Below are 14712 nucleotides of genomic sequence, written 5' to 3'. Positions count from 1 at the left end.
ACTAATGTGCACTTATATACCTCTAATTCAAGACTCTTGCTTTTGAACTCCAAGGTGGAAACAGTTTTGAAGTTTGGAATTTTTTTTTTCTTTAGACAATAAGTCATCCATTCCTTCCAAAATCAACTTGAGAGATTGACTTGTCAAAGCACAATACATATTTCTATTGTGAGTAAGTCTTTGAAAAGAGGTTCTAAGAATTGTTGATATCTCCATTCTAAGGTACTGGATTAGTGATCAAAAGGTTGCTGGTTCAAACCCCACCACTGCTGGGTTGTCACTTTTGGGCCCTTGAACAAGGCTCTTAACCCTCAATTGCTTAGACAGTATACTGTCACAGTACTGTAAGTCGCTCTGGACAAAAGCATCTGCTAAATGCTAAAAATGTAATTCTCTATGCTTACACATTTGTGGAAGTAGCGACAGTATATATCGATAACAATGTGTCAAATGTATATATCGATAACAATGTGTCAAAAGTGGGTTTTTTTTACGTGGGAGGGATCAAAAATTATAAGCAGTGATTTAGTAATTTTTTTGGCTTTGCCTTTTATGCACAAATAATTCCTAAGTGTTTTTAATATGCACTGTTCAAAGTATAAAAGCTATTTTTTAAGTGGTGAAACTCAGTTCATAACACACACTAGGTAAAACACACACTAGCACACCGGAGCTGGGATCTCGAATACATCGTATCGAATCTCAGCTCTGCCAAGTGGCTGGGCTGAGCGGCCACATAAACAACGATTGGCCTGTTGTTCATATAGAGGTGGGGTAGTAGTAAGCCGGATAGGGTCTCCTTGTAACTGATGCGACTACGACCTCTGCTGGCTGATTGATGGCTCCGTACACAGGGCTGACCCGCATTAGAACTCGCCTAGAGCAGGTGAAAAATGCATACGGCTGCTGCCCATGTGTCAGAGGGGGCGCAAGTTAGCTTTGTTCTCCTGAGTCAGAGCGGGCATTGGCGTTAGTGGAGAGGAAGCATGATGCAATCGGGCAGTTGGACAAAGTTGGGAGAAAAGGGGAAAAAAAGGCATAAACAAAAACACAAAAAAGGTACAAAACAAATTCAATAATACCACTGAATGCAACCACAAAGCATCAGGATAAAAGATGCTTGGTAGGTCGAAATTGGTGGAGAACTCTAGAACTTGGTAGATTTAAGGTTCAAATAATCACCCATACACACAAAAGAACTGGACTGAATACTGTATACTCACAATGAACCACTGAACCAGGCTTTGCTTAGAGTTGGTGTGGGAGCAGGGCAGCTGGGCAGTTTGTCCTTTAAGCACATCCACAGTTGGGGTCACCTTCACTATGAATGAAGCTAGAGATACTGCAAAGACAAAAATAGAGAAACTTCTATTATTATCAAATATTATTGATTAACAACACATAACAGACTACAGCCCTGCAAATTCAGCTGGATTTCTTGTTTTATTTGTCCTGAATTTACTTAACCACTTCACATCTTTGCACCTATAACAGCCCCCACTCTTCAAATGGCTTTATATAAGATTTTGAACTTGAATTGGTACCCATTTATTCAACAAAGCATTTGTAGATTTAGGCACTGATGTAGGAAAACAAGCCATGGCTCGCAATTATAATTCAATAGGGTTGAGGACAAACCCATCAATCCTTGCTTTGTGCACAGGGTTACAATCATGCTGGAACAGCAAATTAAAAGCTTTTTGTTTATTTTATACAAGCTAAAAACTGGTATGGCTGACACATCTGAACTCATTTATTAGGAGGGTGTCCACAGCTGTTTGACAATAGTGTATAATGACTTGAAATCCTAAAATGCACTTTTGTTCACACAGAAAGCATTAAATTGCAATGTTTGTCAGTAGTGTATTACTCAGATATAAATTTGCTTTTAATGTCAGATTTCTCTGTTAAATTGCTGTTGTTTGTCACTTGTTTAATACCCACATACTGTATGTAAAAAGGTTTTCAGCTCAACCACCCCACAAAGTTCACACTCTGACCACTCCGTGCAGTCGCATTAATGACGTCTGTCACAGCTATTTCACTGTCAAGTAAAGACAAATGCTAAAGAAGGCGTCATTTACTGAGCACAACTGTCCACACACACCCACACACTAAAACCAGTGTGTTCCTGCTGCCTGTGTATGCTCAAAGCAGCAGTTTAGTGGCAGGTGTGAGATAGAGAGAAAAAGAGAGACATTCTGCTTTGTTGATAATATTATGCTATGATATGCTTATGGTAATTTAAGGGCATACATTCTCAGACTCTGAGATCTTTGTGCTAAAACTCAACAACCATGGACTCCCTTAAGGAGCTAACTTAGAATCTGGGGATAAGTTTATTGATGTATACAAAGCAAAGGATGGTTCCAATGTAGTCTCTGATCCAAACTAGAGTATATAATCCACATATTTGCATGTAGGGAAATGAAGCTAGAAACCTGTAGATATAAAGACTCAACAACATCTGCTCTGCCACTACGCCAACTGAAATGGTAAATCAAACAATTAAGTTAAATTCTACCAAAATACTGATTACCTAACAGCCGCTGATTCTTTGACAAGTGCCAAATACATTGGCACATTTAATGCTGGCATTGATTGTGATGATGAAATTACACTAAAATCTGCTACTATTGTGTCTGTAACATGCCCAATCCCTTGCCTGCATCTTGGTTATAGTTGTGGTCTCTGAAAAAAATTGTCATTTGTGATTAGCAGGGCACACATTCACTATTACTTCTAGGACAGAAATGTATTGTGAAAAACAAACATTGTTTACACACTGAAATGATTTTCTGCTTGTTTTGTCTGTATACTGTGTTGTCTATACACCGACCAGACATAACATTGTGACCACTGACAGGTGAAGTGAATAACACTGATTATCTTTTCATCACGGGACCTGTTAGTGGGTGGGATATATTAGGCAGCAAGTGAACATTTTATCCTCAAAGTTGATGTGTCAGAAGGAGGAAAAATGTTCAAGTGTAAGGATTTGAGCGAGTTTCACAAGGGCCAAATTGTGATGGCTAGACGACTGGATCAGAGCATCTCCAAAACATCTCCAAAACTGCAGTTCCTGTGGGGTGTTCCCGGTCTGCAGTGGTCAGTATCTATCAAAAGTGGTCCAAGGAAGGAACTGTGGTAAACCGGCGATTGGGTCATGGGCGGCCAAGGCTCATTGATGCACGTGGGGAGCGATGGCTGGCCAGTGTGATCTGAGAGACGAGCTACTGTAGCTCAAGTTGCTGAAGAAGTTAATGCTGGTTCTGATAGAAAGGTGTCAGAATACACAGTGCATCGCAGTTGCAGGGCTGTGTTTGGCAGCAAAAGGGGGGTCGACACAATATTAGGAAGCTGGTCATAATGTTATGCCTGATCTGTGTATATTGTAGAGATCTACCAACAGCCGGAAACAAATTCCTTGTACGTACAAACATACTTGGTGAATAAAGCTAATTCTGATTATACTACATTGTTAGTGACATACTTAGACATATCATGTTGGTGTGATTTGGACTATAGCAGTCTGGCTCATAAAAAGTAATACTGATTCTGCATTTTACATAAATATAGCTTTATAGTTTTAAAAAAAGATCATAAGTTTGTGAGAGAGTCTATTCTTCACTTTCAAGTGCCTTACAAATACATTCATGCTCTGTGGCAGGACATCAAAACCAAGTCTTATATAACCGTTTCACTCTTAATTCCCGTAAGGCATTACAGAAAACTCATACTCTCAGGATCGTATGCTTATAAGCAGTTTGAAAGGTGCTAAAAGCTCTATAATGCAGCTCTGAGCTCGATGTCAGTTTACTGACCTCAGCATGAACATTTTGCTTAGGAGAACATTACAAAACTCGGACTTCATCCTTTAGAAACAGTGCAAAAGCACATCATACTGCAGTGGGTTATAGATGTTAAGTAGAAAACTAATGCACTTAGAGCAGCCTGCTTAAATCAGAGAGCATCCATAATGAACAAATAATTGCTCTAATGCACTCCAGTCTGTACGCTGGATAGTTGTAATCAAAGTAAAACCCTCAGCAATAAGTCACTTTTAGTCAGTGTTTCATTTATTTTAATAAATAATGAATAAATAGTGCTAGATTGACCACACCCATTAAAAGTACAAACTCTACTGCTGGAAATGTTGGGACAAGTACAAAGAAGAGTTTTCTAATCTTTAACTGACCAACTTTAGAAATATAAACAAAGCAAGTAAATTGGTAACAGGTGAGGGGATCATGACTGATTGTAAAAGGAGAATCCACAAAAGACTTTGCGCAATGAAAGAAGGATTATTGCTCAACACTTTGTGCTAAACTTTGTGAGAGAACCACCTTTCACCATCTACTGTACATGATACTGTAAACAGATTAGGTAAATATGAAGAAATCGTAGTCTGTAAAGGGCAAGGCCAGAAATTCCTGTTAAATATGTCATACTAATGTAATAAAGGTTGCCACAATTGTCACTTAACACAGTCCGCCACTGCATCAAGAGAAAGTCATACATCAATTCTATGCAGAAACAATTATATTTTAAGTTTGTTGATAATCACCATGCCCGAGGGAGGAAAGGTCAAATGGGGAGTCATGTGTAGTGAAGGCATGAATAGTAGTGTAGGAATCCACCACTGGCCAGTGTAAAAAAGCAGTTTGTGCGCCAGCCTGCACGACTTGGGCATCAAGGGTGTTGCACAAGAGACAGGGATTACCAGAGAGCATGAGAGAATTGGTTATATCCAAATTGGGACAATGCAGGATTGCAAATAATTTAGGTCTTTCACCGCCTATTGTACATGATATTGTAAAAAGATTAGGTAAATGTAAAGAAACCCCTGTTATATGTGTGTGTGAGCATATGTCAACTGTCATGCTAATGTGATAAAAGTAGCCACAATTGTTACTTAACACTGTCCACCACTGCATCAAGAGGAAGCCATACATCATGCTGTTTGCTAATCACACAGATAAAGAAAAAGGAAGATCAGAGGATTTGTTCTCTAAGCTTATGCCAATGTAAAGCTTGTTCGACTGTTAACATTGTCACTCGTGTAACAGCTTGTACAAGCCAGCAGCTTGTATCTCAGCTTCTACTTCATTTTCTAATGACGTGTGTATTACTGTAATTACTTTAGGATGGGGACATTGGTAGCCTAGTACGTAGGGCTTTGGGCTATCAACTGAAAGGTTAAGAGTTCGAATCCCAGCTCTGCCATGCAGCCACTGTTGGGCTCTTGAGCAAGGCCCTTAACCCTGTCTGCTCCAGGGCCCCGTACAATGCTTCCAAACTAGCTGGGATATGCGAAGAAAGAATTTATACATCTGTATATGTATATATGACAAATAAAGGCATTCTATTTTATTCTATACATCTAATAGACATTCGTTTCCATAAAAAAGGAAATATACATCACATACAAACAACACACACACATATACAATGACCTTTGTGTGGGTGTATGTGTGTGTGTGTGTGTGTGTGTGTGTGTGTGTGTGTGTGTGTGTGTGTGTGTGTGTGATATTTTAGCAGAATCGCACAGCCAAACCTCAACACCTCAGTGTGTGTTCAACATCAAACGAGTGCTCACTTCTTTATGGAATCTCTAAGTCTTTCACGTACTTATTTATAGCAGGCTTCAAAGGTCTGACTACCATTCCAGCAAGTTTGATAAAATGTAGCACTAGTCTAGGTGCTACAACAGCTCAGCCAAAAGATAACAAAACTTTGAGAATAGGAATGCTGGGTGTCAAGTTAGGCCTTTCAACGCACACTGGAAGGAACACTAGCATGGGGCCAGCTGTAACCCAGTGGTTAAGGTACTGGACCAGTGATCAGAATGTCGCCGGTTCAAGCTCCACCACTACCAGGTTGCTGCTGTTGGGCCCCTGAGCAAGGCCCTTAACCCTCAATTGCTCAGACTGTATAGTGTAACTGTAATGTAAGTCACTTTTGATAAAGGCGTCTGCTAAATGCTGAAAATGTAAATGCATAGAACTGTTCAATCGTAGCTTTATTGGTTTCCATGAAGAAGCAACAGCACACAAGCCTAAGATCAACAAGACTAAGTCCATTTGTCAGATAAAGTGGTATAAAGCACATCTATTGGGCACTATTGTAATTTTTGGGAGTGAATCATCAAGTGGCAGTTTGCAGAATGAATCTGGGCTTAATAAAAGTCTAAATGTGTATGGTACATGTAAAATTGCATTTAACCCCAACAGTCTTCAACCACATCCAAAACATTTGGTGTAAATTGGAAAGTGGTCTATCATCAATGCCCAATTTTTCAATTGTTGCCCAAGTTTTCATTGCAGCAAATATAGATAAACTCAGTTTTGATGGCCATGGATTTGGGAAAAGATGAATGTAGTGTTCAGGTGAATCAAGACAGACACAAAGACCGAGAAAGACAGATGGCTCCTGTGCACTGTGTTGCATTTGTGTAGTCATAAATTTTTCTTGGGCTTTTCATGTGCCACGCAGTTTGTGTCTCTCTAAGGACAGATCGTGTGATCAGTGAAGCTCCTGCTGTCTGTTTCTACCCGGGAGAGCAGCTGGCCAAAACTGGAAGGGCAATTAGCTGGTAATTAGTGCCCCCCTTTATCCTGACCCCCAGCAGAGGCAGAAGGGTGTGTGTGGGGTGTGTATGTGTGTGCAGGCTGGGGGGTCCTTTCATCACAAGGAGGCACGGTAATCGAATTTGAACGAGGACGGTGAAGGCAAAAAGAAGGGAGGGACAGATGGGTACGAGACATTCTGACTGTGAGGGACAGACACTGACAGACACTCACACTGAGTGGGCACAGACCTGTGGATGGACGAACTCTCACGCATGCATTAAATATTCATCAGGAGAATAAGACACTCATGCTGTGCGCTAGTGTACACAGTGAATCTCGGACCAAGTGCAGTACTGTATTCAAATTCTTCAAAAAAAATGTAGTTACTCAACAACAACTGCAAACAACATGTAAAACAATGTTAAATTGTTTTTTATGTATATATTGTTCTTAATAATTACTGCATATATACACTGATCAGCCATAACATTAAAACCACTTGCTTGTTTCTACACTCATTACCTATATTATCAGCTCCACTTACCATGTAGAAGCACTTTGTAGTTCTACAATTACTGACTGTAGTCCATCTATTTCTCTACATACTTTTTTGGCCCTCTTTCACCATGTTCTTCAATGGTCAGGACCCCCACAGGACCACCACAGAGTAGGTAATATTTAGGTGGTGGATCATTCTCAGCACAGCAGTGACACTGACATGGTGGTGGTGTGTTAGTGTGTGTTGTGCTGGTATGAGTGGATCAGACACAGCAGCGCTGCTGGAGTTTTTAAATACCGTGTCCACTCACTGTCCACTCTATTAGACACTCCTACCTAGTTGGTCCACCTTGTAGATGTAAAGTCAGAGACGATCGCTCATCTATTGCTGCTGTTTGAGTTGGTCATCTAGACCTTCATTAGTGGTCACAGGACACTGCCTATGGGGCACTGTTGGCTGGATGTTTTTGGTTGGTGGACTATTCTCATTCCAGCAGTGACAGTGAGGTGGTTACTCCTACCATACTCCACTCATACCAGCACAACAACCACTAACACACCAACACCATGTCAGTGTCACTGCAGTGCTGAAAATGATCTAGCACCTAAATAATACCTGCTCTATTGGTCCTGACCATTGAAGAACAGCATGAAAGAGGGCTTACAAAGCATGCAGAGAAATAGATGGACTACAGTCAGTAATTGTAGAACTACAAAGTGCTTCTATATGGTGAGTGGAGCTGATAAAATGGACAGTGAGTGTAGAAACTAGTAGGTGGTTTTAATGTTATGGCTGATCAGTGTATATACAGTATATATATATAATTTTAATTGTAAGGCAAATCACACAGCGAATGCCTTTAATTATCATATATACATATACACATATACAATACAATGAAAATCTTTGTCAGAGCACAGGGTGAGCCATTGTACAGTGCCTTTGTAAGGGCCTTGCTCAAGAGCCCAACAGTGACTACATGACAAAACCAGGATTTTAACCCACAACCTTTTTATTAGTAGCCCATAGCTCTACCCACTAGGCTACCAGTGTCATCTAATGGGACTTACAGTATATAGTACAGTATTTCATCCTATACAGACATTTAAAATGAAATTGCTGTACTAGTTCCTGTCTTCCAGTCATTTAAAAACACAGGCTGGACGCTTGGGTGGTGCAGCAGTTTAACCTGCTAGCTCTCCACTGTGGAAACCTAATCTCCAGGTATGTGCCTGGTCAAATGCTAAAGAGACACAGTTTATCATGTCTGATGGAGGAAAGGTCAGATGGGGAGTCATGATGGCGAAGGCATGTGTGGTAGTGTAGGAATCCAATCCACCACTGGCCAGTGTAAAGAAGCTTTGTGGCTTCACATGGCTTTGTCGGTGTGCACCAGTCTGCAGGACTGAGACATGGAAAGAGACATGGGTTGCCAGAGAGCATGAGGAAATCGGTTATATCCATTTACATTTACAACATTTAGCAGATGCTGTCATTCAAAGCGACTTACAGTATACAGTCTGAGCCATTGAGGGTTAAGGGCCTTGCTCAAGGGCCCAACAGCAGCAACCTGGCAGTGGTGGGGCTTGAACCAGCAACCCTTCAATTACTGATCCAGTACCTTAACCATATCCAAATTGAACCAATGCAATAGTGAGTTGTAGGTATGATAAAACTCACTATTAGCATTAGTATCTATTATTGATACCATCCTGTAGTCACATTTACAAGGCAAACCTGTAAGCCAGATTTTTTTATAGTGCTTAATTGATAGAAATGTTACTAAAAATTATGATATTAAGTTTGCACATATAAACTAGAGCACAGATTTCAGAGAAAGTGCACTTCTGCAAAAACTGAATTTCAGATGGTGTTAGCCGGCAGGCAGGAGGTTTTTTTCATGAGACATGGAGCATGGAGGACTGGACCCAGGTGCATGATGGAGTGTTTTCTTTGTATCTATGTCTTAATCATCAGCTCAATGCACAGCAGGAGAGTGGGTATTTCATTTTTGATCTCTGGCCATCTAATTTTTATACATTATTACTAAAACATAAATTGGGGATCATACACTTTGGGATCATACACTTGTGTATCTGAACCAATGTCGTCATACACTTTTAAAATGTAATAAGATGATGATGTATGGTGTCCCAGGAGCTGTGTTTAACCTAAGATCAATACGAGGCCTAGAACAGAGCCTTGGAGGACAGCAGATTGCACTCGTAGGCTTAAGAAAATCCACCTCAATGTTAGCAAGTAACTACCTTTTAAATACGATCCAAACCAGCAAATTATTTGTTGATGGAGGATTAGTGGTCTGTTGTGTGATTGGATATATTCCAAGTAACCATTAAAATTAGATCTAACTTTTTAATATGGGATGCCAGGGGAAAGTAATTTCTCATTTCCCTTAGCTGGGACCCCTTAATGTAAAATAAGTGATGGTGGAAGGGTTATGGACTGCTGACATCACTTGCCATGACTTGATGACATTCTGACATGCAGCATCAGACCTTTTGCAAAACTCAATACATTTTGTCATTCCCCTTCTTTATATATTTAACTATATAAGTGCATGTTATACACTCACTCACTCACTGTCTTAACCGCTTATCCAATTAGGGTCGTGTGTGTGTGTGTGTGTGTCGGGGGTTGATGGAGCCTATCCCAGCTTTTCAATGGACGCAAGGCACACAGTTACACCCTGGACGGGGCGCCAGTCCATTGCAGGGCAGACACATACGCACACCCATTCACCTACAGGGCAATTCAGTGTCTCCAATTAACCTGACTGCATGTTTTTGGACTGTAGGAGGAAACCATGCAGACACGAGGAGAACATGCAAACTCTGCACAGAAAGGACCACCTCGCCTGGGGATCAAACCCAGGACCTTCTTGCTGTGAGGCGACAGTGCTACTCACTGAGCCACCATGCCGTATGTTCTTAAGATTCTATCACCGCCCTTGACTCAGCCTAAAGCCCTTGACTATATTATGCTTATAGCCAAAGCTATGTGGACACTCCTCCCAAATAAATTCAGGGGTTTCAGCCAAACCCACTGCTAATGTGTGTAAAATCAACTATGTAAAAGGGCAGTTGTAGCCTAGTGGTAAGGGCACTGAATGGGTAATCAAAAGGTAGTACTTGTATACTTGCATACTGTAAGTCACTTTGGATAAAAGCATCTGCTAAATGACTGTCATTTGTGGTAGTACTTTGGGAAATTAGGTTATTTGTAAGGACTCAGGTCTGTGCCCTGTGTGTGAAAGCCGGTGCCAAATTGGAAGAAGGACGTTGGTTTGTTTCTCTAAACAGGATTAGCCTTCGACTGTTTTCTGTTGGCAAAACAAACATGACCTTTGCAGGGACGCACTGCCAGAGAAAGTGAGTCATGGACACATTTATGTACACACTACCTGCTGATGGGAAATATATGTACTGTTTCATCCAGTGTGATTGAGAAGCTCTTAAAATCAAGCTTGATGAATGCATATTCTTAAACAGTCAGTGTACACACACTGAAATAAAAATACAAGAATTTACCAGTGCCAGTGCTGGAGACATAATGGCATTCGGACTTACAGTGGTAATATCAGTCGGTGGGAGAACCTCAAAACACAAGTCAAAGGCTAGTGACATTTACAAAGGTGACACACACACTATCAACCCACAATTTGAAACAAATTAGAGTCTATATACTGTACCTACAAGCATGTATTGAAGAGATTGGAGGCAACCGAAATACTTGAAGAATGGCCTCTTGGACATACGCTCAAGGGATCAAACCCAAGACCCTGTGCCACTGTGCCTTAAAATATGCCATCAGCTATGTTGATTTAATCTTTTAAAAAGTCACATTTGGGCCCACCGTTACTTGAGCTCTTGAGTTTAAATCTCAGGCGGTGCTATCAACCTGGCCAGGCATCCAAACAGGCACTATTGGCTGTGCCTGAGAGAGAAAGGTCAACTGGGTCTCGTTACCGATGTCTGGTTCAGGAGTGTAAAACAGTGATGGGTACTGGTGGAGTTAAATTACATGGCTCTTGGGAACCAGGGTTAAGGTCAAACCCCACCACTGTCAAGTTGCTGCTCTTGGGCCCCTTGGACTCTTAACCCCTAATTGCGCAAATTGTATTCATTTACAGTGTTTTGGATAAAAGCATCTGCTAAATGCTGTTGGGCTTAATTTCAGTCAACCTTGAACCATCCAAATCAGCAGGCACATGGAGGGTAGCAAAGAAAAGACACTTGGATAATTCTTAACTAAATTACATTTAGCCTAGACAAAGTCCTGGCTCAACACAAAGCTGTGGCAGGTTTCTTCAGTTTTATATCCTACTTCTTTTAATGAGCATTAACGAAGTAAAAAGAGGGCAATTACTTGTTCCAGCACTGTATCTGCATGGGTCATTGAGTGGCACTAACATGTTTACTCTATACCATGCAACCACCAGCAATAAACTGTATATTTGCTTTAGAAATCCTCTCAACATTATGTACATGATTGTGAGTGTGGGTAGTCTACGTGGGGGGTGGAAAAAGGAGGGGTGGGTCAATGTAGGGCCTGGCATCAGTCATCACCATCATGATGAGACAGAAACAGGTGCAAGTGCAAGAACAACAGCTGCAGCATTTCTCTCACACACACACACCTACAAACTCACACACCTACACACACCCATACAGTGCACACAGTCACGGGGTAGAGAAGATAGATGGGCAGAGGAAAGGAGACAATTGGGGCAAAGCAGACAGATCCTGTCTGGGTTGCCATTAAAAGCTTAGAAAACTGTAAACAAATGTTTAAAACGTTGGGCACATGATGCAAATGAAGGTTTATTTCCATCGGCTAAAGTTAAAGTCACACTTGAACTTGCTGTTGGTTTCACTTTGCAAAGTAAGCATACTACAATACCAGGCTGGTACTGGGATGTTTGAGTTTTAAACAGGCCTCCATTGTTGGTCAGTTAGCGATTTAGTCTGATTTTGCAAGCTTTATATGATGCAAATGCTTTATAATACAACCCCAAATCAGAAAAAGTTGGGACAGTATGGAAAATGCAAATAAAATAAAAATGCAGTGTTCCTTACATTTATTTTGACGTTTATTTGATTGCAGACAGTTTGAACCCAAGATATTTCATGTTTTGTCTGCTTAACCTCATTTCATCTAGTAATAAACATCCATTCCTGCATTTCAGGCCTGCAACACATTCCAAAAACAGTTGGGATGGGGGCAATTTAGGGCTAGTAATGAGGTGAAAAAACTAAATAATTATGTGATTCCGAACAGGTGATGTCAACAGGTGATTGTAATCATGGTTTGGTACAAAAGCAGCATCCAGGAAAGGCTGAGTCTTTGATGAGCAAAGATGATCAGATGATCTCCAGTTTGTCAACAAATGCATGAGGAAATGATTGAAATGGTTAAAAACAACCTCAAAGAAAGATTGAAAGAGATTTCCATATTTCTCCCTCTACAGTGCGTAATATTATTAAACAATTCAAGGAATTGGGAGGAATTTCAGTGCATAAAGGTCAAGGGCGCAAGCTTAAGCTGAACACCTGTGATCTTTAATCCCTCAGATGGCACTGCATCAGGAACCACATGGGCAAGAAATTACTTTGGCAAACCTTTGTCAAGCACTACAATACAGAGTTACATGCACAAATGTCACTTAAAACTTTACTGTGCAAAAAAGAAGCCTTATGTTAACCATGTCCAGGAGTGGCGTCGACTTCTTAGGGCTCTGAGGCATCTAGGATGGACCATCACACTGTGGAAACATGTATTGTGGTCAGATGAATCAGCATTGCAGGTCTTTTTTGGAAAAAAAAATGGACCATGTGGTCCGGACCAAAGACGAAAAAGACCATCCAGACTGTTATTAGGAACAAGTCCAAAAGTCAGGATCTGTCATTGTATGGGGCTGTGTCAGTGCCCTTGGCAAAGGTCATTTACACTTCTGTGATGGCAGAATTAATGCAGAAAAGTACATTGAGATCTTAGAGCCTGTCTGCAGTCCTGACCTGTCCCCAATAGAGAATGCTCATACTGTTGCACATCTTAAGACGTGTTTGCAGGAAGAATGGGACAAAATAAAAGCTGAAACACTAAATCACTTGGTCTCATCGGTGCCAAAACGTCTTTTAAGTGTGGTGAAAAGGAATGGCAACTTTACAAAGTGGTAAATGCTTTACTGTCCCAATTTTTTTTTTATGAAGTTGAGCAGACAAAACAGGAAATATCTCAGGTTCATCCGGTATGCAATCAAATAAAAGTCAAAGTAAATTTCAGAAACTCTGTGTTTTTTATTATTTGCTTTTTATTATAATTTCCTATTTAGCTTTTTTTTGCATATATTTAATTTAGAGTAAACAGGTCAATGGGAATAAGTGAAAGTTCATTACAAAAGAATGAATGAGGAAATGAAGTGGAAAATATGTTTATAAAGGTCTCTGGCCTATCTGCAATTCACCATGTGACTCATGGAAGCAGCTGTTTCAAGTCATCATTCTATTTATTCTTAGAGTATAAACCATAGAGACTGATCCTGACTTCCTTTGCCAACATCTAAAACAGTCTCCACCAGGTTTTATTTACTGGCGGACTGTTATACAACCACTTTAATGACATAATTGGATACCGATTGTAGTTTTTGGCTTAAAACAACACCCTGATTTTGACCTGGTGTGGCTTATCAATAGATCATAGAGTTCCTTTGAGATTTTGATCCATGTTGACAGGACTGCATTGCATAATTGCTGCAGGGTCATCATCAGCACATTCATCCTGCAAATCTCCAATTTTTATCAATAAAGTAGATATAATTATTTATTCTTGGACTACCGAACTTCCGGCCACGTGGCTCAGTATCATTCGGACTTCAACATCTATTATACTTTAGTATGGAGTGCAGTTTAACAGCAAGTCACATGCTGGTCATTGTATATCTAATTCAGGGCAACAGAGTAGAACATCAGATCTGATCAAGCTTACAAAGTTCTGGAGGCTTGTGTGGTAGTCAAGAACACCTGTGTGGTAGTCAAGAAGAAACATAAAAAGGTGCAGAACATGAATAGTACTGGACATGAATGGAGACACAGCTGAAGTTGCCAAGCCATGGCGTCTCTGCAAGAGCTTATTTAAGCCTGTGTGTCCTATAATATAAATGTATCTCCAATGTCATACACTAAAATAGTCAGCTATCATTAACCTTTCCTAACCTTTATCCTGTACATTATATGAGCAAAAGTATGTAGACACCTAATTATGAGCTTATTAGACACCCCATTCCAAAACTATGGGTGTTAATATAGAGTTGGCCCTAAACTTTTCCAGTTTACTGGAAAGGCTTTTTACAAGATGTTGAAGTGGGTCAGTGGTGAGTGCACATTCACTTAAAAAAGAGGCATTTGTGCTGCCGCCCAGGTGGCGCAGTGGGATATTTCGCTAGCACACCAGTGCCGAGATTCTGAACTCCTTGGTTTGAAACTCGGCGTTGACATTGGTCGGCTGGTCGCCATCTAGCGGGCATAACTGCAGCAGACACGTTTCTGCTAGGGCAGGATAACCGGACTATGTGGGTGGGCTCTTCAAAGGACCCTGATTAGCAGATAGAGAGGCGCAGAATGC

At 40.7% G+C, this 14712-nt stretch overlaps 1 protein-coding gene across 1 annotated transcript in view; it reads right to left on the bottom strand.

Moving 5' to 3' along the window:
• The window catches only part of bcam (basal cell adhesion molecule (Lutheran blood group)), a 101851-nt gene that overhangs the window by 30627 nt on the left and 56512 nt on the right, over positions 1-14712 (bottom strand). The window contains exon 2 of the mRNA XM_062990991.1: positions 1224-1342. Within this exon, the coding sequence (XP_062847061.1) occupies positions 1224-1342 (119 nt within the window). The remainder of the gene's footprint in view (positions 1-1223; positions 1343-14712) is intronic.

This window comes from Trichomycterus rosablanca, chromosome 3 (assembly GCF_030014385.1).
Source record: "Trichomycterus rosablanca isolate fTriRos1 chromosome 3, fTriRos1.hap1, whole genome shotgun sequence".
NCBI classification, from domain to species: domain Eukaryota; kingdom Metazoa; phylum Chordata; class Actinopteri; order Siluriformes; family Trichomycteridae; genus Trichomycterus; species Trichomycterus rosablanca.
Note: the sequence above shows the minus strand (reverse complement) of the source record. Positions and strands in the feature narration are given on the sequence as shown.